Here is a 22,678-nt window from a genome sequence, read left to right as displayed (position 1 = left end):
GATAATCTTTTATAGCCATGCTTTTTCCTTTTTATTTATTGGAGAGTCAGTCTTACTAATAAAGACAACTTTACCTGGAAAACCCTGCATTTGTGTCCTGTGTTCTGCCCGGACGTGACACAGAAGAGACATGTGTGACCCGACTGAAGGATCTTTGAACTACATGGCTGTTGCATCATTAACCTCCGAACATGAATGTATGAATGCTGTTCCCAACATTGACCTCAAATCGTTCTTTAAATAAAGTTAAAGAAAACCCCTCACTCTACAACAATAGTACAAAGTATTCTTTGAAGCTTAATTTCTATATTTAAACCCCAAAACACTACAATTTGTCATGCATAATTTCATACACAGATTCCTGAAATTTGGGACAACATATTTATGTTGGCAAACTTCATGATCTGAACCATCAACTAAGCCACACACCATAATGATTGAGCAGTAAATATCAATGTAAGTTCACTGAACATCAATAGGCTTAAGAGCCTTAAATGAAAAATACTAACATTCTTACTAAGGAAAAGTCTTATCCTGATAACCTTTATCCTTGTGTAACTTACATCATTTTGAGAGGCCTTGAAATTACACTGCATATATTATTAAAGTGGACAAATTGTTTGATAAATTAAAAGGCTCAGTTTGTGGTGTTTGAAAAGAAGTCTAGTTGAACCCATTACTGCTTTAACAACACCATAAATATGTATCTGTAGTTTCAAACAGAAGCAACGCTGTTATAAAATATGAAATGTTTCTACTTTTTTATAAAAGCAATGGAAGCGAAATCATAATGCACTCCCCAAGGCTGCGTTTCAGTCAAACTCGGCAAGTTGATGAGATAATGTATATGTGATAGATTTCTCAAGCACATGCATCGTGATGTAGGGAATCAGACTGCATTCGCTTCATTTCCTGCCCTCAGGTGCACTGTGGAGCAGGATTATACAGTACAACGCTTCTCCAACACCCCACTCATTATGTGCACCCACTGACTCAGCCTGCCACCGCGGCGGCAGTGCATGAACACACACACACACACACACACACACACACACGCTCCCACACATGATTATAAGCTCTATCCAGCAAACACACACACACACACACACACACAGTGAACACAGACACACTGCTTTACAGACTGTAAAAAGGGTATGAGATCACATTGCACTAAGCCATTATTAACACCCACATTAGACGAGCTAGAAAGCCGGTGGTTATTTAATCTAAAGTGATATGAATGAGGAGAAGTTCAGTGTGTGCATGTGCAACGATATCTTCAGTTTGCGTGTTTGTTGGTGCATGTCAGTGCGCAGATGTTTCCTTAAGTACTCGGACAATGTGCAGAAGTGAGCAGACACGCTATAAACGTGTGTACTTGTGAGTCTGTCCTTTAGATTGACAGCAACACAAATCAGGGTGGTACTGATGAAGATATACTCACATGATCCCTGACCCTGAACACATGAGTAAGTCAGGCCTGAATTGTGTATGTTTGTGTGTGTGTGTGAGTGTGTGTGTGTGTGTCTCTGTGTGTGTGTGCTTAAAAGTGGCGACAATAATGACAGCATTTACGACATGATGACGTGCAGTACTCTCTACTCATACTAACCATATAGCCACATCTTGACCAATGACTTTGCAGGGCAACATCAGTCCTTTGGAGAATATGTGTATGATATTAATGACTCCCGACTCACCGCCTGGTTCCTGTCCGGCAGCCGGTAGTTGTGGTTCTGCAGCAGCCGACAGCCATCCTTGGCCAGCCGCTGAACGGCCTCCAGCCCCAGCCGGCTGGTCAGCTCCTCGCGGCCGCACACAGTTCCCATTCCTCCTCCTCCCCCGCTGCTGCCGCCACCGCTGCCACCGCCACCCCGCAGTGCACACACCCCGCTCAGCTGCAACACAGGTGGCATGAACACATATCTCAACCCGCAGTCCCAAGACATGGTGGAGGCAGTCACAAAGTGGTTGTGGGACGCAGGTCAAGAAAGTTTAGTGTTTTTGTCCAAGGGAGACTGAAAGCAGTTTGGGCATAATCCAAGAACTTGCAACAAGTTTTTCCTTTGCCCCTGTAAGCCCATGTGAGGAGAATGAGATGAAATGGTAATCCTATGTCTGTCTTGTCCTCACTCTAATTCTTCCTGATATCATATTCCTTTTATCTATTATAGTTGGTAATTCCCTTTCTCTATTGCACTTCTCTCTTTGTCTCAGTCTGACTGCTCCGTGTCAGAGTATCTGGAGGAGAAAGAGTGAGCGTGTGTGATTAGTAGCATAAGTGGGCGGGAGTGTGTCTGTGTGGGAAGAGTGTGTGCTGTGTGTGTGTGTGTGTGGTGTCTCTCAGTCGATGTAGATAGGAAGTGTGTAAATGTGAGTATCTGACAGTGATGTCTTAAAAAAGGGAACGAGAAACCCAGAGCAGCAGACACTAAAACCTAAAGACACGGAGAGAAAGAAAGACAGACAGAAAAATATAACAGACAGAGAATAAAAAGAGCTGCAGGACAATGGATAAACTAATGGCGTTGTCCTTCGAAGTGACAGAAAACATGTGTGTGTGTGTGTGTGTGCGCTCTCTAAGGTGCTGCTAGTAGGATGGTTATCACCGGTGGCAGCCAGCCTGAGCTGTTTGTTTTCCTTGGAGAAGGGAGAAGGAGGGGTATTTCATTTGGCTCAGAGTGAACCCTTCCTGTGAGCTCAACTATCCCACGGTGCCATGCTCTAACAGAGGGTAACACACACACACACTAGGTCAGAGCCACAGCCCCCTGTCCCCTACTGCTTCCTGTTAACCTGTGTTCAACGTCCTGTCCCGGACACAGAACACACCAAGATAAACCCGTCTGTGTCCAATTGTTTGTATTGTGTGTCTGTCTCCATCTATCTCCCTTTATCTTCCACTGTATCCTTGATTTTTATTTGGTCTCTTGTGTTTGATATCTATGACATGCTAAATGGCTGTGATAAAAGATGTATTGACATTTAAAAGGAAAGACCATTAATGTCATGTACAGCCACAAAGCAACTATTACCACATCTAAATAAGCTGCAAACACATTCCAATATACTCCAATATTTATTAAAGAAATGTCAAAAGAATTACTCTAAACTATATAATAAACTCGAAAACATATGTGTGCTTATTTTTTGTACACTTCTGGCCTATAATCATAAAACAAACTATAATTTTAAAGGAGAAAATCACTCTTCAGTTGCACTCCAAAGTTGTACTGTATCTGTAATTGTGTTTGAACAGACTCTCTTTTTCCTGTTCTCCTCTTCTCTCCTCATCTCTGGTGTAATCAGAGAATTCATTATTAATGGAGAAAAAGAGGTTTCTGCTGTAAAGAGATGGGACCAGTGAGCAAACAGGCTTCCTCTGCACTCCTTTCTGACCTCATTTTCTACATTCAGCCACCTCATAGAGGCGCGCACACACATGCACACACAACTTGCACTCAGTGACCTTTACCAGAGAGCAAGGTAGTCAGAACAAGCCAAGTTATTATGGATGTCCAAAGCTAATCTGTGTTGGAGAGGAGATGTGTCGGTCACATTGAGTCTGGTCCTTCTCCAGCCCTTTGTTTATAGCAATCTGGTTACGTTGGCTGTCAAAAGGCTTCACTGTGCCCTATTCAAACACAACCTCTTCCAAGCTAGCTGTGGAGCAGCATGTAAAAGAAATACCATCCCGCTCTGTTAAATCATGCTATTCACAAGGACAGCATGCGTGTGCTGGCACTGGTTGAAAACAACAACCACTGTGCATGTATTTCAGCAACGTTTTATAGGCATCTGGAGAAGAGCTTTATGCTCGAAACGTCTATTGGTGGCAATTAAATATACGTTTATGTCCATGCATATCTTGTGTGTCGTCTTTATGCAACTTCCACGTTTTATAGGCTTGGCGAAGCAGACAAGAGTTACCGCACATGAGCAAAGCAATGTGCAGCTGTCGACAGGGAACAGAAGAAACAAGTATTTCAGCCTCCTAAAAGAAAGGCCCACCTAAAACAATCAATATCACCTTAAATGGTCGCTATATTTATAATATTTTACTTTACTCTGCCAGGAGATGGGGAACTGAAGCCTTTGTGTGCTCTTGCCAAAGCCACCTGAAAATTATTATAATTTGTAAAATGATGGGGTAAAATCCATTTTGCTGACGTTCCTGCCCACAGTTCATTGCTTTGCTGCGGTGGGGGTTGCTTCTCTAACTGGGGTGCGTCTACTGTAGTAATACCCTGACTATGGATGAGTACCTCATATAATCCCACTTCAAAAGATCCAAACTATCCCAACAATTCCAAACATTACTATCTCCACTGCTATTGTACTAAATTATAAGCTTTATTTAATACTTGGGGGTATCAGGAATATTTCTACGCTAAATTGGATTTACTTTACTATTACTATATTGTAGGTCTACTTAAAAAGATTATTCACTGTCCAGATGACCCAGGAACATAAATATTGGATTGGAAATGAAGGATCAGGGGTTGTGGACAAAATAAAATAAAATAATGACGTTATTTTGTATATGGTAAGTTGGAGTATGCTTTTATATGTGTGTGTGTGTGTGTGTGTGTGTGTGTGTTACCGGGCTGCTCTCCTCGCTGAGTGTCTGTGGTTCCTGTTGGCTCGTCTCCGTCGTTTCAGAGTCCTGCTCTGACACTGCAACCAAACCACAAGCATAATCAAGTTATGTATGACAGATATCATGATGCTACTTTTGTCACTCCATGTTCTCTCTTTTTAAATAAAAAACACACCAACAACAACTTCTCATGAAAGTACACACACTCATGCTAAACGTACACTTACAAGCTTTGCGAGTCTTTCGGGCAAGAGCAGCAGCCAACTCACATTGTACCTGTTGGAGAAAGACGTGTCAAATGATAATATGCAAAAATGTACAAGCTATAAATGATCAATTAAACACACTCTAATGAAGCAGCACTATGATGCTGTATCTACCAATCTCCAGACACACGTGAACACACTGACCGTAGAAGTGAGCCTTTCAAGAGCTTTCATCTGGAGAATCTCACTGCAGATGTCCCTGTTGCCTTCAGAGTCCTCCTCTGACCTTGGGTACAAACACACACAGACACACACACACAGACACACACACACACACACACACACACACACACACACACACACACACACACACACACACACACACACACACAGCTTTAATGACATGTGCATTAAGAACTTTGGTTCTCTCTACGCTGCCCCCTGGTATCACCAGAAAAGAACTACAGCCTATAAGCACACGTACGTCTAAGCTGGATGTTGTTACCTGAGAACATTTCTTCAGCGAGTCTGTAGTCAAATTGACTTCAATGGATAGAAGCCACTTTTTTTATTCCCACCCTTTGTCTGAGGAAAAACTTGTATCAAAATAAAAGAGATCTTACAGAACCCAGTGGTTCCTTACTGGTTCCTCAGAGACCAAACCAGTAGTAAATCTGATTGCAAAAAGAATTAAAAGATGAGGGGGATATATAATGATAAATGGTTGTTAAATATTGTAGTAAGCATCTTTAATGTAATGCAACATAATTAGATCTGAACATTTAGTAAATTATTTAAACTTAAATGACCTGTTTACATCATTGAATAAGTAAGTGTACCAAAAAACGTAACTTTGGGTTTCGGGAAATGTGATCTAACATGTTATGCGATTAATTGAAAATACAACCAACACATCTAACATTGCAGCTTTAGACGTGATAAATATATTTCTGTGTGAATGTTTTTCTACTGCTTTATTTTCCTCAGTTTCTAGTTCTTCACTGCTCACATGTCTTTGTATGGAGCATCTTCCTCTGCAACCCCCCTCTCTCTTTCATGTGGTTTCTTTTAAAATAGCTCCCAGATACACCCTTCTATTGATGTTAGTGTGTGTGTGTGTTTGTGTGTCGTTTTCTGTGTGTGTATGTGAGTGTGTGTGTGTGTGTGTGAGTGTGTGTGTGTGAATGTGTTGACAATGAATGCGTTGTGAGTTGTTTAAACAGGTAGTTGTTTTGGGGTAAACACCATGCGTTATTCCCACAGCAATAATACGAGGTTCTAGAGAGTGGCAGACTGCACCCGAGGGCATATATCTAATATGTTCTCTTACAAAACCACTGTTTAGATTGGTCTCCCACACACTGCCTCACCCCCACACAAAAGACACACACGCTATTTCTCAAGCATGCACACACAAATTCACACACATCAATTTGCATACAATTTGGATTTTATCAACAGATCCCAGTGGCACGAGTAAGAATTGTGAAGGAAAGAAGATGAAGCACCGCGGACTGCGAGTGTATACGTGTGTGTGTGTGTGTGTTCACTTTAATCTGATAAGGGAATGATAGATGCAGAAGCGGGGGAGATGGTGATAACATGTAGCCCACAGCCTGACACTTCAGCTATTGGCTCTGACACGGATGGAGGGAGAGGGAGGCAGGTAGACCAATAGATGCCTTAAGGAGTGTGAAAATACCATATTTTTACTGTCGCAATAAAAACGATATCTTCCCACTGATGCTAAAACATCTCAAAGAGGGCAAGTTATCACGTTGTCAATGCGGTTTAATGCTGGGGAATCCTATCTTTTGTTGTCCATTGGTGGATTGTGAGATGGACGAAGTCTAGTCTCATCATGCTACAGTGATTCTCATCAGGGTCATTAGGTTTCTTTAGCCGCCATTCGTTTGGCAATTTGGTGACTCACCGTGACCCGGAATATACCAGAGCTGGAGGAGAGGCACAGTGGGAGGTGTGTCACCAATCATTAAGCAGCGCAGAACAGTATTGAAAGAGAATTATTGTGATGAGTGCCTACAAAGGCTGCTAGTTGGAGTCATGTTCGGGGATTTACCAGAACAGATCCCAGTTAAACTAACCTATTTGAACTAGATTCCTGAAGCAAGAAAAATGCAAATACATACTCTAGTCTACTGCAAATGCACATGTGGTTGTGATCTAAATGTAACGTGTGACGTTTTATGCAACTGATATACTGTACAGAAAAAGAATGAAATCAGTGCATTGAGTTTAGTGTGCGAGACAGTGATCAGTTCACACTCAGACAATCTAAACTTGACATGGACTTAACTTTAAATGAACAAATGTGGATTTGCTACAGGGGTAGTGTGCAGGACATCTTTTCATAGTTAAACTTTAATGCCCTCTCCTTACACCGCTCTTCTAAAAAGCACTATATATGCAAGTTTTGCCCTTACTGTATTGTGAGACATAGAGGAACAGAGAGAATCAGACAGCCATACTTTCTTGCCAATAAAGCTCAGTAAATTGAAAAAGAATTGCATTCAGATGGAGACAGGAGGAGAGGGAGAGGGAGAGGAGAGACAGTTATCATTCAGAAGATTCTTGCAGTGAACAATGAACAATAAACTAATCAACTTGAGACACGCTGGCAGTGTTGACACAAACTGAATAATGACACTCATGCAGAAACATCTTCTACACCTGATGCGGAGGAGATAACCCATTTAATTAGACGCGCGTGTTGTTGTTCGGCTTCACTAAAGTAGAAATCACCAGCAGGAGGCCTAACAGTCAGCTATGTTGCCCTATCAAGTCATCAGTATAAATGTAATGCTTGCCTCATTAGATTAAACTACAGAAAGAGACGGGGAGGCATAATTCAGGAGGAGCATGAGCATCAGTTACACACGGCAGCGCTTACAATCGTGATGCAGCACCTTCAAAAATAGTGCATTCCTACAATTTGTTAACAACACAGGTTAAGAACGTGCGCACTTTCTTTGAAGATAAGAGGCATACATAAAATCTGACATATTTATAACAGCATTGGTTAACATTTCATTATTGGCTCAGCGACCCAAGAAAAACAAGAAGCCGTAAGCGTGGTTGGTGGTTAAACAAACATTTCGGGCAGGTTTAGACAGTGCACACTGCCAGGATTTTATTTAAATTACTGCATTGTATTAGCCCTCTGGTAATGCGGTCTCCTTTTTACAATTTCAACAACAGGAATCAAGAATCAGCATTAACCAATGGATTATTGTAATAACCAATGCATCGTAAAGTCTTTTTGGAAGCAGCTACATCAGGAGTTTCCCCCCAAAGCTACAAAGAGTCGAGGGAGAAGGGAGGGTGCCTGCAGAGAAATTATGCGCCAGTCAAAGAGAGACATAGAAAGCAGCCGGGATAAAGTGACAGACGAGTGAGAATGTTGAATGCATAATATCATCTGTGTCTAATCTGTGAAAATAAAACAGCAGCAATTTTTCAGATGTCGCTTTGATTAAAAACCTACAAAATATACATCCCTTCATATGACTGACTGAGAATACATGAACAAAACACAACATGATACATTCATGCAGACTCCTCAGGTTTGTCAATTCAATAACCACCATCTCTTCCACCCATTCCTCTGCACGCTTGGGTGGAGTGCCACTAACTGCATGGCTTGCACGATATAGAAAGTAACATACCGGTGCGTACAGAATGTTACATGAGATTCATATTAGTAAGTATGACATTCAATTCCCCTCGCTGTTCTGCTCTCTCCCTGGTGTCTATAAACACACTTTTTGAAGTGATGAATGTGTTGACGTGTGCTCTTGTTCCTTTGCTCTCCATATATACGCTATATTTTTCGTTACCCGTCTCCATCTCTTTCTCTGAGTGACAGATTGAGTTCAGTGGCAGCCTCAGCAGGAATCTCACACACAGGAGCAGAAAAGCTGGGAACCCTAGCTGACACCACTCTGCATGTGTGTGTGTGTGTGTGTGTGTGTGTGTGTGTGTGTGTGTGTGTGTGTGTGTGTTCACATCATGAGTCATTTGTGCATTAGATTTAGGATTTAAAACACTGAATAAAAATTAAGTTTCGAGCTGGGATTTGGGGATGATCTTTGGAGAAAGTGTGTATGTGTGAGCGTGCACGTCCACACTTCCACCAAATCAAACCCTTTGACTTGTCACTTTTCATATAAAAACATCACAGACAAATGACCTCAATCATATATCAAAATGGGAACACTGTCACTTTGACTTATATCTTTTTTTAGAGCAACTAGCTTCAAGTTCAGGTCGATGGAGATCATCAACGGAGTCACGCTCACCATTAACTATGCTCAACATTCTGCAACAGTTTAACATGCCGGCTCTAATAACAGGGACCCAGTAACAACAGTGAAAACCACTAACCACTAAATCCATCCATATGTTCATCTATTTGAGTTGTCACTATTTATGTAAAAATTCAAACAACCAATCAGATTTAGGAAAATATTGCATATTCGACATGTTACAATCTCTCTCCAAATGTAGTGTACAGTGCAATGTTGTTAAAACAAAATGATGGAAATATATTTATAATATAATATTTATATCAATATTCATATTACTGTGTACGCTTGTATTTAGCTGCTGTTTTACCTTGTCATCAACATCAATCACCGTTATCAATCAGCAATCAGGTATTATTGCACACTTACGGGCTGTTGGCTCCGCCTCCAGAGCGAAACTGGATGTACGGGGCAAGTTGAAGGAGGAGCCTAACCGCCTCTGGCCACTCCCCCTCATTGGAGCGAAAGTCACAGGAGGCGGAGTCACACTCCTCAAAGCTGAACTGGTAATAAGAGTTGGAATCTGAAAACATCACCCGCTGGTCTACTGGAGAAAGAATAGACACAGAGAAAGAAAAGTGAGAAGTAGCAGCTTCGTATATCCCTTTTATCATTTAACGGTGATCATTTGTGAGTAATTTAAGAAATGGGGTCTTCATCAGGTGTGTGGGCAACAACAGATAATAATACCTGATGAAGGTACACTGTTTATAAAGAGGTCATTACAGGAACATCTACACTTTTCATAATCAATAAGTGAAGAATGATGCATGAGTGCAAATGTACATAGATGTACACAGTGTATGAAGACGTAAGTATTCATCATTCACATTCACAAGACTTAAAGTCTTCAAGTTGTTGATCTTTGTACCCACAAAGAAGAGATATGAATTTGTTAAGCAATACCCAATACTATTCAACCCAATTCAACAGCCATTTAAAACTGGGTCAGATTTATTTTATTCATTACATCTTTATACATTTAAATTTAAATATTTAAATTGATGTATTCATTTAAATATTACATATTTAATTTAATATAATTACATTTTTATTTTTATTTTGAATTTGTGTAAAGATTTGAGCCAGGAGAAGCAATGCTTCGTGCATTACTTGTATTTATATTGGTGCAGTGAAATTGGAGTCATTTAAATACATAGATACATTTAAAATAAATGATGAAAACCATACGTTGGTGGTTTATAGCAGACTTGTTTTAGTTCTAGAGAAAGAATAGAGACATTGTGGACAACAAACATCTGGATAAACTCTTTGTATCCATTATGGAAGATTAGCTAGACAGAAGAACTGCACCTGAGCAAATGTCCAAAAGCAGGCAGCTTCAAGGTGATCCGGTTTGCTCTTTATTCAAAGAAACACTAACAAGCATTAAATAGTATGCCCTCTTTACAATGAAGTGCAGTGAACTCATCGCTTGAAATTAACTGATGAGCTGTAGCCAATGTCACTGGAAGGTGACTATGCATTTTGAGGCATACTGCAACCTCCAGTTATGTTAGTGTGTTTGTGAATGCGTGTGTGTTTGTGTGTTTGTTGTTTTTACCAGATAGCAGGACTCCCAGTTCCAGCAGCACCTGCCAGATGCGCACAGCAGTGGTCCGGCAGCGCACGTACAAACACTGCTCACACAGCCACTGCACCAGCTCCACACCCACGTAGCTGCGCCTGTTAGAATACACATTTCCAGCACACAAGCACATTGTTATGATAAACACACACACACACACACACACAACTTCCCTCAGCACAAAGCTTGTCTTTTTTTATTTAATCAATATCCATTGATTAATCATTAGTTCTCCCTAAGCCTTTTCCTTTGAATACATTGAATACTTTCCGTCTGCTTTCCCCAAGGATAAACTACTTGTGCGTGTGCATGTGTGTGTGTGTGTGTGTTTGTGTGGGTATGTGCGATGACTGTTAAGAGTACCTATTTATATTTGTGTCCAGATGTTCACATGGTCTTTGCATGCATCTGTATTCATTGTATGTACAGTATATTGCATGAGAGTGCATGTATTCCTGGAGCATCTTGTGCTCTGCTATAAAATGTCTACGTCACGCTTCGTCTTACTGCATAAACAACTTGACTGGCCAATCAGAACAGGGCTCAACAGTGACTGGCGAGTCAGAGTACATGCTTAGCCAGATACATCAATTCATCTCTGCACACAGACAGACACACAAACACAGAGACAAGTGTACCGTATGATTCTGGCCAGGTGTATCTTGTCTTTAGCCGGGTATGGTCCATGAGAGACGAAGGCATTCCTCACAGCGCGACCAGCACATGGAAAACTCTGGGAACATGACTGACGCACACAGAGAAGCATTTGTTTCAGAATCTGAACACAAAAAAAAATGAACAAATGCGAGGAAAATGACAAAAACTCGTATCTCAACATTATTTCTGAGACTGCAGAGAGGTAGTGTGGCTACATGCTGTCATTGACAAGGATAGCTCCATCTCTTTCCCCCTGAGGATTGAAACATTGACTGTGTCTACACACGATGAAAGAATCCCACTATTGACGCTAAGGTATAGACCGTATTACAATCAGGCTGTTTAAAAGGGCTGCTTGTTCGGTTTCATTCATAATCACAGTTACATGTGACAGACGAGGCTCCATGCACATTATGTTACAACATGAGAGACTTCCTCATGGAAGCATATTTTGCAGGAGACTGCACTCATTATAACTTATATATTAGGATGGTATGCATGGGATAAATGTATTGCAACGGGATGTTTGTGGAGTTCATTAGTGATCATAGTCCCATGCAAATCTGCCATGTTCATAATTTGTCAAGTAAAAATTCCCCCACACAATATTGTACTGTATTTCGCCAAACAGAGAGGTCATGTGATAATATAAGTCCTATGCAAAATCAGCATATTGTGCTCTCTTTTTTTTCTTGCAAGGTTTTTTGTTTACTCCAATGCCTTTTTGCCACTTTCCCAGTCGAGAATTGTGGAGGCTGCGTTGGCAATTATATACAACAAGTTTAAACAGCATTTTGACTGCAAACTCAGGGGGCTCATTTTGCTACACAGCATGGAGACCAACAGTTGTACGAGGCATAATGTCAGTAAATCTGAGTGCAATACATACATTGCTTGTCCCGCGCAAATGAGCTGTACAAAACATAGACCTGAGGGGTTATTTCTATATTACATGCGTTCCCCTGGTAATATCGTAGTCCTGCTCAAATATGGCTGACGGGTGGGTCTCTATTTTTGTTTAGCACATACAAAAGGAAGCACCTGCAACCCCTAAAGCACATAGTTGACACAATGCACATTTTTGCAGATGGTTTTGCACTTTTCCCGACGGTTTGTAACATAATGTGCCAAGAGACACTGTGTTTTGGGAATAAACATTGACTGTAAACATAATCACTGGGTTTGTCTTATCAGGAAACATTAAAGTTATGTTTCGGTACTGATTTGTCATTGTCATATTCAAAGTATTGCAGACAAATCCAGTTTAATTCATTGAATTTTTACCTGGACTCATTTTTGCAATAATCTTGCTGGAAAGGTGCTCGTAGGCAAGGCGTTGTACCAGCGTCACACTGCTTTATGTAATATCAGGATATAAACCTTTTCTTTGAGGCAAGATATGAAAAAGAATAATGCGGAGCAACAAACAACCAAGCAGACGTAAAGAGTTTTTGGCATACGGGTAACAGCAGTGCACAAAAATAAGCAGCATCCAAGCTTCCATGATGTTTTTTCTTTTTGGTTCTTCAGCTCATGTTTTCTATGTTCAAAGATAAATATTCTCCAGTGAGATATGTAAGCCCTAAGGCCGTGTCAAAGTTATAGTGATGCATGTCATGTGACTCTCCCTGAGAATGTGTGTGTGTGTAGTTGGTGAAACTAGCTTGTAAAAAGCCCACACTAATATCACCACTGATGTCACCTGTATTGGGGTTAAACAAACACACCTCTGTGTGTGTGTGTGTGTGTGTGTGTGTGTGTGTGTGTGTGTGTGTGTGTGTGTGTGTGTGTTCCCTTACCTTGTGTACTGTAGGTCCAGTGCTCGGTCCGGGGATAGTGTCAGGTGATTGCTATTGAAACACAATACACACAAGCTGTCAGAGCCAACATACAATGACACACACACACACACACTGTAAATACATTGAACAAACAAGACACTAAAATGAGAAAGACCAGTTTCACCATTAGTCAGGTTTTGTTTAAACCAACAGCAGCAACAACCTTTGAACAACTACTTCCCTGCATTACACTTTGCCAAACTGAATTAATGATAAAGTGTTTGATGATTATCTGACCTAAATGCTTTAAACAGGGACACCTATTCACTCAAGCACTCACCAATACATAACCAGTACAACAACTGTAATAAATTCAACTTCCTCACACCTGTGCAATTAGTTCAACTGTCACAATATACCAGTCAGCATAATACATCTCTTCTATTGTCATGTTGCAGTCTTTGCCCTGGGCATCGTCACCTCCACTTCCCCCATCAGGAAATAAACTTGTAATCTTTTTGGATTATCATGGTGCCAGAGGAGCGTGATGACATCGTTTCAACACAGCTAATGTCGTAAAACAGATTCAAATTGATTGTCAGTGTTCGATCACAAAGATTTCACTGCAGTGTAATACGACGTGATCCAATTGAGTAACACCTCGTCTTAGTTTATCTGCTGATGATTTAAAAGCTTGCTTCATATGTTTCATAGCACCATTTTCAAACTCAGTTAATAATTCTTGAAGATAAACTCATAGACTCCAATATTATTCAACTCAAATACAAAATTAATGTGAAATGACAGCATTGATAAAGTAGTGATGTTGTACCAGCTTAAATTGAACTACAGTACTTAACATCTAAAAATCTGGCACGTAGGGAAAACTTTACAGTGTCTCAAAAATATTGAACTCTCTTTAATGTTTTATTGTTTTACAACACTGATCCACTGTGGCTTCAAGAGGTTTTATGACACTGATCAACGAACAAAGACCCTTTGAAGTCAAAGTGAACAATCCAAATTAAATCAACATAAAGCAAAGAATGACTGTGTGCATGAATATTTACCACCTTCACACTGACACACCTTATCACAGGTTAAATGGAGAGATCACTTCTGTGTAATCAAGGTGTGACAAAGAGTTTAGGTTGAATGCACCTGTATCTGCAGTTTCCAATAGCTGGCTAGTCAACTGCTTGCCTTTTTCACAGCAGACATTCTCACCCATCAGTAGTAGACAAAACACAGGTGCTAACACCATTAATGGAGCTCTGATATATTCAAGAGCCCCAGTGAGCCTTGACAGCAGCACCATAAAACAGAGGCAGCTCCATGGAATTCAGTCATCATTAATTATGTTATTTACACTTGTGTTTTTCCTCCTGTGACGTGACGTTTTTAAATAAATCTTTGCTTTTGAAAAGTGCCAAATTGTCAAGGCGAGACCAACATGGATCTTTTCCACCATCTTACTAAATGTCTGGTCCTGGCAGTGTTATGCGGCATGCTTTTCTGCAGCAGACCTATGAACCCTCTGAAGTTAGAGGTTAAAATGAATGCAGCAACATACAGAATAATCCTGGAGAAAAACCTGCTGCTGTCTCCAGCAGAACGTTAAACTGGGAGAAGGCTTATTTTCAACAAAGCAAAGGCAAAGGTTTAAAAATAACAAAGTGAAACTATTTTGTAGATTTTAACTAAGCATTAATTTTGTATTTGCATACAGTCTTAGAACAATACAGCTTCATTATTGTTTATGGACGTTGATCCAATCTCAAAGATCGGTATCAGGGGCAAATAAAGGCATTAATAACTGATCGGTATTAAGCAATATTGAGACTGATCCTTCTTTTTAAGCCAGAGGTCACAGGTGTTTTTACTCATGAAGCTTTCATGCACCACAACGCTGTCCGTTTCTCCGAGCAGGCAAAACACCATAAACCATAGATGTAAGCAAAACGCAGTATGTGTGTGTTTATTTATGTTCTTCACCAAATTTTTGTGCACTTGTTTTATTTTAGCTATGTCTTGCATTTTGCATGGTGCATGGTGCATGGTGTATGGTGCATGGTGCATGGTGCATGGTGTTTCACAACACATAGCAGCGGAGAGCCAACAACCACCACACTCAGCAAGTCGCGACAAGTGCAACAAAAGAGAATAATTCATTGCACTTCATTCAGGTAATGCCGACAAAAGCTGCACCAAAATGAATGAGGGAACACTCTTTTAACAAACATGAAGGAACAGCTTGGATGCAAGCCATCCATCCATCCATCCATTTTCAATACCGCTTATCCTCATTAGGGTCGCGGGGGGATGCAAGCCATTGTTTTCTTATTGCAATGCAGAGCTATTCAACTGCCAAGCAAGAACCTTCTGCAATAGTAGTGCAACCGGTCTGTGAGCTCAGTAAGTTTTTTAAGGGAAGCTGAGCCTGTGCTAGAAGTCTTTGTCGTCCTTTCGCCCGATGACGAAGAGTGAGATATACGGAGAGATCAAATGATGGAACAAATAAAAAGCACCAAAGCAACAGCGGAAGATGAATGTAGATGAGGAAATATAAATAAGTTGACGCGCAAGAGGAGAAAGAAGAGAGGGAGGCTGAACAAATCCCAACAGTCTATGAATACATAACAGGGGATATGAGCATGACAGATGGAGCGGGAGAGAGACGAGGCAGTGAAATCATTTTAATCGTAATTGTAAAAAAGAGAAGAGGTGAGTGAGACAAAGGCAGAGAGGGAGAGGAACGCAGGCCTTTGAGTTGCAAGAAAATGAAAAAGATGATTATAGAGATGCAGAGCAGTGCGTGTGATCCTCATTCGAGCGATGATACTGTCTGGGATGTCACACCCGACTCACACACAGATGCAAGCGAGCATACACACATGCACACAAACCTAATTAAAAAAAAGTAACTGTTTCACAGCACTCCTCTAAAACTCTCCACAATATAAAACACATACACATATTTGCTTTGTTGCAGAAAGTTAAAGCAGAAATTGATATCACTCTCATATGCTAGGCATAAAGACTGGAAACAGTGAGCGTGGCTCTGTCCAAATCAACCTACTAGCACAAGACAAGAAGTGTGAAAGTGCCATCTTGGTTTCAGGAAATTATAAACATGGCTCTCAACATTGTAAAACAAATTGTAAACAATGTACTGAATCGTTATTCATTAAAATAATGGTATTCAATACCCGATGCAGCTATTTAAGTCAGTAACAGAGCAATACCCGAATATAGGCACATCTCTCGAAAGTAACCATCAGTTGCAGCACTAATATTATCATTTAAAATGAGAGATCACAGAAAAAGCTGGGGGTGACAGAAAGTCCAAGAGCACATTTCTTTCCCATTTGCAATAAAACGCACGGCTGGAGTTTCTCATTATTCCACACTGGAGAACATTTTCAAGAGCTGAGTTTGTGGCTGTGAAAAACACCAGCTCGGGGAGGACGTTCTCTGAGATATCAGTAAAGATGAGAGCTTTTTTCTGTGTTTGTGTGTGTGACGACATGCAGTGTTTGGACTGGGGGTTAAGTAGAGCACACCAGCCAGGCAAGCACACAGACTAAATACATTTTTACTGACTCTCGCTCCTTCTTTCTCTCTTTAGTCTTGGTCGCTCTATCTCATCTTTCTATCTCTTTGTCTCCCGGTCTGGTGAACACAATTCTCTTGAGAGGTCTTTGTTTCTCCACCATCATCGCTCTTCACAAACATGCGTCAAGACACACCATCTCCAGGGGAGTTTCATTCATACTGTATCACACGACGAAAGACATGTCTGCCGGCCACGTTTCTGCGAGTCTCATCGTCTGTGCTTTATTTTTTTTCTCACAAACATGCGCTCCTCCATCACCGGGTATACTACTGTTGTCACTACACCGGAGGCCGAAAGAGAGCGACAGAGGAGAAGAGAGGATGAATGAGGAGGAATGAGAGCTATAAAGCGAGAGCACATGCTGACATGCTTATCTGCGTGATGACTTCAAAGTGCGCTGAGAGAGAGCAGCAGAGAGTGAGGTCATTATCTGCAAGAAATGGATTACACTCAGATTAGATTGCTGAGCAGTGAAGAGGCGTAGGACGGTATGCTTGCAAGCGTCCTCACCCACACACACACACTTTGTATTCACACTAAGCTCCTGTCGACTCCTCGAATGATTCGTCATACAGGGACATCAAAATGGAGACATCAAAGCAGCTACGGCTCAATGGACACACGCAAATAGGCAAACACTCACACACAATAAAGCTGTTAAGAAACCCACCTGCCAGACAACGCCTACCTGACCTTTGGCTTACATCACGTCAGTGATTGATGCATACTTATTGATAACAGATCATTTCAGGAGTTATCGATCAACTGAAAATAAATCAGTGTAGTGGCAGTATCTCCACTGAACATTTGCTGGTTAGAAAACTGAGTATTTAAGCATTTTGGTAAGTTATTAATGATTGCTGCAAACAAATTGTCTTTGTTCTTTTGTTTTCTTTCATGTATTATTAGCATTTGCTAATTCTGAATATACTTCATTGCTTTATTGTGTATTTTTTTCTTTTATCTATAAACTTAATTTAAGTTGTTCAGAAAGTTTGGAAGTATATTAGCATACTTCTCACTCTGCTAATCCAGTCAGATGGTTCTATGTGTGTAGGTTTATACATGAGAGTGTTTGAATGTGTATGTTGAACATCTATCTCTCTCTCTCTCTCTTTATCCACCCCTCACTTGCCTTTTCATCTTTCTTATCTCAATGCATAATGCAGTTACGGATGTGAAATATTGCTGGCAGACATAAAAAACACATCACAAGCCACTGTTTTGCTGGATGTATAATGCAGAAATGAGATAATCTTCAGACGAATATCATCAACTATGCTCCAAGACAGTGTTCATAAAGTCTTCCAGCTTACATTATGACTGTAATAATCTCATTTTACAGCCTGAATGATACGGTTGAGCAACGAACTGTACAGTGCTTGTGTGCCAAGGTAGCATTAGTCTCTGTTTGTGTTCACATTTCAGTCCACTAGAAGCTGTAACTTCACAAATAACAGTCACATTAAGTGTTACTTACAATACTCATCCAAATGTCATTTAGAAATGTTAATTCTGATATCATCTGGAGGCAGCAATACAAGGTCCAGTGTGTAGTCAGATAAAAAAAATGGCATGATTACAGCGGATGCACCAAGATTCTTCATGAGTCTGTAAATTGCTCTACTACATTTCCTCACCAGTGGGCTTCTACTCGTATGATTTACTCTGACGTGAAGTACACAGCACATATGTATCCGTAAGGGACTCTGACCATTAAGTGGCTCTCAAATCTGAGCATTGGAGCTGAGGAAAGAAAACTAGCCACGTTCTCACGGTGTAAACCTCTTCAGCGTGGCTACTGTACATTAGCACCTTTCAGAACTAAACGTGGAGAAGCAGCGTTCAGTTTTTCTGCTCCACATATCTGGAACAAAGTCCCTGAAAGCTGCAGGTCTTCTGACACCCTCAACTCCTTTAAATCCAGTTTGAAGACTTTTCTGTTGGCTGGTGCCTTTAATTGAACAGATTCAAGGATATCTATCAATTTCTGCATCTCACTACTGCATTGTATTTGTTTTAACTGCATTGCAACTTTTATTCTATTTCTTGCTTTATGACTGTTTTAAATGTTTTAATGAATGTTCTTAATGGGTTTTTTAAATCGTGTTTTCTTTTGCATTGTGTTTTGATGCTTTTAATGGTTTTATGTGAAGCCCTTGTTGATATGTGCTATACAAATAAACTTGCCTTTCCTTGCCCTGTGTACTAAAAGTCAAAAAGTAATTTCCTTTAAAGGAGCAATACCAGAGCAAGTCACAACAGAGAATAGTGTAAGACAATATTCTCAAAGGTTAGGCTGCTGCAGGCTGGAACCAAAGGCGACAGATGGCTGAGTGCAACACAACAGTTTCAATTCACTTCATCAGCTGTCGGTGAACATCAAATAAACACACAAAGTAATGTGAAAACCTGCTTATGTCAGATGTTTGGCACTTTGACAAAGCTCCAAATATAAAAATAAAAACGCCCAATATTCTGCATGGAACAACAACCAAAAAGGTGTGCCGGTGTTCAGGTGTGCACCTCTAGAGAAGATGCTGTGATTTGAGATTGGGTCACCGTTTTCTTTTTTTGCGCATTTCCAATTAATAAAAACAAGAGTGTTTCTGTTTGAGTGTGTGTGCCCCAGGTGAAGCAAAGCCAACTGCCAGTGTCTGAAGAGAACCAGTCTGCACAGAACAGCCATACCTTTACACTGCTTACCCACGCCTCATCACCCACACATGCACACCCACGCATGCACACGTGCACACTAAGTTAGATGAAGATGCAAGAAGGAACATTCTAAATTGTTATACATCTACAGTGTTCCCTCCTTTTTACTATTTCGAGTGTTGATCCTGCTTCTTACGTGATTGGTGTAACTTTTTGACACATCTGTAATAGTCAATAGGAATCTAATCTATTCCTTATGGTTTCATTATAATGTTTTTAGTGTGGTCTCAATTTAGACTTTCATATTTGCATATTCTGTTCTGCGGTTCACTATAGGATTACCTATGGTTAGTTTGTTAATCGTATTAATCAGACAGGTAACAAGAACACTGAGCAGCCTCAAAATGTTATCCCTTTTAACATCACTTAAAATAACAAATTGCAACACGACATAAACTGCTCACCTCCTCAGCCCAAAGTGGCTTTTCATCACAAATGTTGCATATATTTAGCACATTTGGCACCAGTGGGACTGTGTTGGCACTCTGTCCCTGATTCCCACAGAGTCAATCAGGGACACATTTTCTCCTGTCTGCCACCGATGATGATGAAGATGAGCAGAGCTGACACTGCGAGCAGATATTTTGGCTTGTCAGGTGAGTTTGTTCCACATCTCCGAGTCACACACATTTATTTACCGCTTACTAGACCAATTGTCACAAAACAGAACCAGAGGACCTACGAGATGTCTATTTTTGATGATAGATCTACACGTTTGCCCCATTTGGACTGGAAGATTTGTTTTATTACAGAATAGAGATGAAACAATTTGTATAACAAATAACATTCCAAATGTGAGAATGTTCAGCATTTCTCTGTTATATATCAGTTTGAACTGAATATCTTGGAGTTGTGGATGGTGGGTTAAAAAAAAAAGACATTTGAAGGTAGGCATCACCTTGAGATTTCATAACTTGGGTTTTCACCGTTTTTACATATTTATAAACAAAACAGAGCCTAATTGAAAAAATTTTTAAAACAGATTCAGACAATCAGAATGTTTTAGTGTAGGCCTATGTATGTTAATGTTTGGGGGTGAGTGTGTGTGGTGTGGTGTGTGTGTGTGTGTGTGTGTGTGTGTGTGTGGAGGGGGGGTAGTAGTGTTGCCTTGACTACCAGAGTGTGAAGGTATGGTGTCCAACAGCAAATCTAGTTATTATGGATGTAGCACGCGAGCACACACGCGCGCGCGCGCACACACACACACACAGCCTCTGCGACAGTAATGCTCGTAACAAAATGAAAACACCTGAGTCGTGACGGGGTTACGAAACAAGCCTCGCGGCACAGAGCGGTGTCGGCGAACCTCGCGGTTGAAAAGGTAAAAACCCGCCCGCCGTTGCTGGTGTTGCTCAAGCACAACACACGGAAGGACGGACAGTCAGTCAGCGGTCGGTTTGAAATACTCACGCTCTTCTTCCGCAGGTGCAGCCCGTGCTTGAGTAACCCTGGCAGATCCCGGATCTTGTGTTTCAACTGAGCCTGGTCCCGTGCGCTCCGGTTCCATCGCAAGCCCGCGAGCAAGCCGTCCTCTGCGGGCTCCGAGTCCTCCATGGCTCCTTTCCGTCTCCTGTCTGTCCTCGAGCTGCCGCCCGCCACCGCTCCGGGTGTCTACGGTATCCTCACAAGGCGCACCGCCGCCCGTGCTCGTTCGCCATATTCCGCCTCGCGCTCACACGCAGCGACCTGCATCTGCAACCGAACCGCGCGCAGCTCGAACGACCTACTGAATGAAAGCCGCAGCACGCGACGTTGCTGCTCCACCCAATGGCTCACGCGCCCTAGTCCTCAGTAGGCGCCTGCCAGGTCGATGTGTGTGTGCGCGCGCGCGTGTGTGTGTGTGGGGGGGGGGGGGGGGGAGATCACTGGTGCATAGAAACATTGCATCACTTCCACTTTTTCATTCTCTGACCAGTCCGACAAAAGAAAAGCGCGAGACGTGTCATAAGTTGTAAAACTGGTAACACTTCTAAAGATTGGGGGGAAGGCACTCGGTAGAGCTACGTCACCACATTACCTGGCTCAAATTTCGAAAGGTAAACAAAGAGTGCATGTCTGTGTGTGGGAGGATGTATGTGCTGAATGGCAAAGCTGTGTTTTACACCGGCTGTGTGAGAGTGATGTGGAGTCTAACCTGAGGCAGAAAAGAGGTGAGCTGAAACATGAGCGGGTCTCAACCCTCCACCCTGAGGTGTTGAAGATGAAACATCTCCTATATGTGGTTCCCCACCCGACACATTTTCATAATGCATCAGACGGTACTTTGAACTTCTTTCCTCTTCTTTTAGAAGCAGTGTTTGTTTGCATAACATGCTTAAACAGGTTTAAACTACCTCATTGTGTGCCTCCATGTTTTAACCTGACCGGAAAAAGAGAATGTATCCATCATGATAGAAAACCAAATCGTTCTTATTTTGGATCTGTATCTAACATTTAAAAAGGTGCACAATTGCATTATAAAAATAAGCTCTGCAACAGGCAAATCAATATGGGATTATAAGAAGTTCACTGAATGATTTGAAAAAACTGCTCCTTTGGGAAGTTGAAGAAAGGGCAATCAATTTGATTAAAGACAAGAAATGAAGATGGTCTGAGAAAGAAAATTAATTGAAATTCTGTAGGTCCAAGAGGATCCAGAAGACATAAATCTGAGCAGTGTTCAGCTTGAGTGCAGTGATTGTATCATGATTTGTAATCTAGGATAATTGGCCCCTTTCAGGGACTCCGATTATACCAACAACATAGCTGTCAGATGTAATGGGCCGGCATACATACTGTTTCACATCTGAATAACCCACACACACACACACATGAGGAAAAACTCTTCATTTTGGTTTAGAACAAAAGCAAACTGTAATACATCATCCATTTATTAATAATAATAATAATGTACTTTTATTAACCCCACAGTGGGGAAATTCTTCTCTGCATTTGACCCATCCTTAGTTATTAAGGAGCAGTGGGTTCAGTGTCCTGCTCAAGGAAACTTCGACATGCGACTATGGGGAGAGCGGGGATCAAACCGGGTACCTTGTGGTTACGGGACGACCACTCTCCCCATGAGCTACAGCCAATTCCAAATGTAGATGGCAAATGCAAGTTTGTTGCCGGATCCAGACATAAATTAGGGAAAGAAACAGTTATGTGGATAATAACGGAGACAGACAAGTATTACTTTTTCTTTATT

At 41.2% G+C, this 22,678-nt stretch overlaps 1 protein-coding gene across 1 annotated transcript in view; it reads right to left on the bottom strand.

Annotated features, from left to right (window-relative positions):
• Positions 1-21,283, bottom strand: part of rapgef5a (Rap guanine nucleotide exchange factor (GEF) 5a) — a 42,198-nt gene extending 20,915 nt beyond the window's left edge. Inside the window, 9 exon segments of the mRNA XM_034545786.1 lie at positions 1,701-1,898; positions 4,604-4,677; positions 4,828-4,876; positions 5,011-5,092; positions 9,501-9,678; positions 10,696-10,817; positions 11,358-11,464; positions 13,176-13,226; positions 20,902-21,283. Of these exon segments, the coding sequence (XP_034401677.1) occupies positions 1,701-1,898; positions 4,604-4,677; positions 4,828-4,876; positions 5,011-5,092; positions 9,501-9,678; positions 10,696-10,817; positions 11,358-11,464; positions 13,176-13,226; positions 20,902-21,045 (1,005 nt within the window). The 5' untranslated portion in view covers positions 21,046-21,283.
• Between the last annotated feature and the right edge of the window lie 1,395 nt (positions 21,284-22,678).

The sequence above is a fragment of the Cyclopterus lumpus genome, chromosome 11 (genome assembly GCF_009769545.1).
Source record: "Cyclopterus lumpus isolate fCycLum1 chromosome 11, fCycLum1.pri, whole genome shotgun sequence".
Taxonomy (NCBI): Eukaryota; Metazoa; Chordata; class Actinopteri; order Perciformes; family Cyclopteridae; genus Cyclopterus; species Cyclopterus lumpus.
This window is presented reverse-complemented; position numbering and strand designations above follow the sequence as displayed.